Raw genomic sequence first — 3,981 nt, forward strand, 5'->3', positions numbered from 1 at the left:
ATTAAATTTAAAGAAAGGTTGTAGTAAATCTAAGGAAAGTGTCACAACCTTTAAGTTTTAAAAAAAAATGGATGTTGATTTCTTACCATCAAGAAACTTACCTGTGGACTTAATACCACATGAAACTGTATCATTGTATGGGGGGAGCTGTACAAAAAAAAGAAATGAAACTTATTTAAAGACAAAGCAACTCTATGAACACTTGGTATCAGTCTCATTTGAAACATCTGAAACCCTTAAAAGTAACATCATTATTCAAGTTTGATTTTCTGAGACTATGTCTAGAACTCATGCCTCTATATTTATCAAATCCCACACTGTAGCTTCAAGTGTCCTTGCAGATTACCACCACTACTGAAGGATAATCTTGCTTGCACACCACAGGCTCATCAACTTCTCAAGTAGTTCACCTCACAGCATCAGGATCTTCCTTTGTCAACAGTAACTACTTAGGACTTTAAAATGAGAAACATATCCTCCTCTTAGACAAAAACTTAAGATAGACCAAATCACCTGTGAAAGGACAGAACAGTCTTGCACAGGTAACAGCCACACCTAAACCTTCTGACTCTGAAGCTGGTTCAGTTACAGTGTTGCCCTTGAAATGCTTCAGTTAACGTTAATCATACTTAAAACCAAAAAATTTTGATCATCAGTTTAAGCATAATACAACCACAGCATACAGTTTCTACCTGGATTGCAAATACATCTGGTATAAAAGACTGGCATCAGTTCATGGACTCAGTGGATTATCAAACTCCTGCTATTGTGCAGCCACCAGTGGGCAACTTCTAATCCCCCCCCTGCCAGCCTCAAACTCCTGCAGTAGCCAAAAGCCTTCTGGTGAGAACTGGTGGCCACTGCTGCAGCTGCCTGGAGAAGAGCTGAACTGCTTCCACAGTGGGAGACAAAGTAGAGTGCAGTGCAGCTTCACAACATTAGTCTAAATATTCATTATAATCAGCCAACCAATACCAAAGGCTTCTCCATGGAACTCTTCAGTTCTCTAAAGTTATAGGTACTTACATGTGGCCTTCTTAAAGCACTACAGACAACAGTGCACTCAAAGTAGCACAAAAAATATTCCTAAAATTCCATTATAAAAAAGTGCATACAAAGAATGCATGATGTAAAATCCCTTTATAAACCATAACACATCTTAATACATCAACTTTCAAGGTCAAAAATGAGAATCAACAGGTCAGGAAGAGGCACCAAGATAAGAACCTATTATCCATGTTAATATTGGACAGAGATTCAATTCAATTTTACCATTACTGTTAAAAAAAGTTACTCTAAAAGTCTACAGTCAACAATTTATGATAAAACTTGTACTTCTTGGTTTTCTACAATTCAAAGAGCTTAAGAAAATACAAAGTAAAAGATAAATACATGTTAAATGTAGTCTATCTATTGGTTGCCTGCATATATGATTAATCAACAGCACTTTAGCCAAGTAGAGATTTCTGAGTTGACCTGTTTGGTACAACTGGGTTAATCTGAGTCACCTCAGTCAACAGGTATCTGATAGAACACGTATTAAAAATGCCACATACAAAGAGACAGTCTAGGCAACTCTTAGCTTTAACTAATCCCTTGCCTCAGTCCACCCTCAGTCTCCAGGTAAGGGACTCCAGAAGGACACCAGCACCAACTGCTGGGACTCCCAGACCAGGCACTGCCCACAGCAGAATGTATGTCAAACCCCACTGCAGCGTTATAAACTCAGCCTTGTCCTTCTTGGATTTTATCCCATTTTTTTTCAGACCACTTTTCTCTGAAATATCTGTACAGTGTAAAACTAATAAGCATCATTTTTATTTCATCATCCAGATAATTAAAGCATTGAACTGAACCAGATCAAGGACAAACTTAGGGAACGTTGTTCAACACAGTTTTTTATTTTGATAGCTAACCAGTAAGTGGTACACTTGAGACAGTTATAAAACAAGGTAAGGCTGGTTCTAACATTGTAGGTTCATTCTTTATGAGAATAGCTTTATAAAAGTCAAGACAAGATGTTTTCAACTTCCACAATGTCAGCTATGTTAGCACAGCTGATGTAGTAGGACAGTTAAGGTCCTACAGGATCCACAGGATGCAAACATCACATGGCTGCTGCTGCACTCAATGGTGGGAAGAGAACAATAAAATCAGCAGAAACACATTATTACCTGAAGATCTAGTCTGCATTACTTCCCACCTCCCAGAGAAGACACAAAGCTATCCCTGAAGGCAAGCAGAAGCTGCATTTTTTTTGTAAACTTCCAACACCTCCCACCCCATTCCCTTCATGCACTTTTATTGTTTAGCAGTATATTATACTGATTGCACTTGGAAAATCAAGTTACAGGAAACTAAGTGGCCTTAACAATGGTTGTCAGATTTGTAAAATGTCACAGAAGGATTTCCCCATCTTTGGTTGGAGTGCTCATTTCCTTTATGTTGAGGTGGGAGGACGGAAGCGTGGTTCAAATGTTTGGAGGAAAAATATGGAAATTAAGGACGGAAGCCTGGTTCAAATGTTTGAATAGAAATGTTTGGAGGAAAAATATGGAAATTGACCTACAGGAAAATTCTTTTTTCCAGTCTGGAGATTAGGACAATGGCATAATACTCTTCCCTTCAAAGGAGAATGTTTTCTTCACTCTGCCAAGAGCTACAGCAAATAAGAGTCTACAATACTACCTGTAGTACCTTAAAAACTCAAACACACAAAGACAATTGTTTCCACCCTGTGGTTCTCATTACCACTGTAATTAGTTCATTATTGATCCGTTTCCAGTTTCTCAGCCCTCACACACAGCCTTCCTTGTAAGATGGCTAACAGTGCTGTCAAAAAACATTAACAATCCCTGGGATTCAAAAGGCTCACAAGACTGAGAAGTCCACCTTACTGACAACCAAGAATGCTGCTGGAAAAGTCTTCTCTATATTCACCTCTAAAAAACCTTCAGCAATTAAAGCTGAGGTATAAGGCTAGATAAAAATCACTTTCAACACTCCATTCCTACAACATCAGCTACTCCAGCTCTGAGAGATGACAAACAGAAGGTGGAATAATGCATTTTCCTTCTAAAAATTAACACCAACATTCATGGAACGACAACTCCTGTTCAGTATCTTCAGCTTGTAAATCAGCAAGCCAAGTGAATGATAAAAAAAATAATTGTATTTGTATATTTCAAATACATGTAAAGAGATGTAGCTTTAAAATCTTTCTAAAAAGAAATATAAAGCAGATCTTACCTCAACAGAGCATCGTGGAGTCACAAAGAACTGATTAAATTCATCAGGGCTGAACTCCCCAAAAATATACTAAAAACAAAAGAGAAGGATCTTCATTAGAGAAGGATTTGTATTCAGTATAATTAATAAATTCATTATAAAATCTATTACAATACCAACATTCAAAAAAGACTTGTGTGTTTGGAGCCAGAAACTCACCTGTTGGCATCCCAACTCTCATCTTAATTCCTACCTAAGTCTTTAGCAAAGTACTTTAGGCTCTAAAACTGTATAAGATGCATTTTCCTTCAAATTCTCACTGGAAGTAATCACAGCACAAACTGCAGCTCATCCCACCACCACTTTTAAACAAACATGTAGGGTGAGAAGTTGCATCAGCTCACAAAAGCCCCGGACACAAGCTGGTTTACCTTCTAAATCGACACAGAAACCTATCCACAACAGAAAAATCAAGAATTACTTTTCCAGAGTTGTGCTTAACTAATGAGTTATCAGACTAATGGCACTGCCACCTGAGTGCACAAGCACAGAACTGAAATGGTCCAGGTGTAAAAAAATACACAACAGCTTAATACCACCAATTTTGGTACAGCTGCTCTGAGGAATTTTGTCACCCCCGTGCCTGAAACTCTGCAAAACAAATCTAAGATGAAGTGTTCCCAACATTATCTTTCTGTACCCTTTCAGGTATTTTGCATCTGTATGTCTACAAAAAAAACCCAACTAACTAAC

At 37.9% G+C, this 3,981-nt stretch overlaps 1 protein-coding gene across 1 annotated transcript in view; it reads right to left on the minus strand.

Annotated features, from left to right (window-relative positions):
* The window catches only part of USP10 (ubiquitin specific peptidase 10), a gene marked incomplete at its 5' end in the record, with an annotated part of 32,221 nt that extends 28,903 nt beyond the window's left edge, over positions 1–3,318 (minus strand). The window contains 2 exons of the mRNA XM_008941650.1: positions 102–147; positions 3,250–3,318. Of these exons, the coding sequence (XP_008939898.1) occupies positions 102–147; positions 3,250–3,318 (115 nt within the window). The remainder of the gene's footprint in view (positions 1–101; positions 148–3,249) is intronic.
* Between the last annotated feature and the right edge of the window lie 663 nt (positions 3,319–3,981).

The sequence above is a fragment of the Merops nubicus genome, unplaced genomic scaffold (genome assembly GCF_000691845.1).
Source record: "Merops nubicus isolate BGI_N331 unplaced genomic scaffold, ASM69184v1 scaffold4606, whole genome shotgun sequence".
Classification (NCBI taxonomy): domain Eukaryota; kingdom Metazoa; phylum Chordata; class Aves; order Coraciiformes; family Meropidae; genus Merops; species Merops nubicus.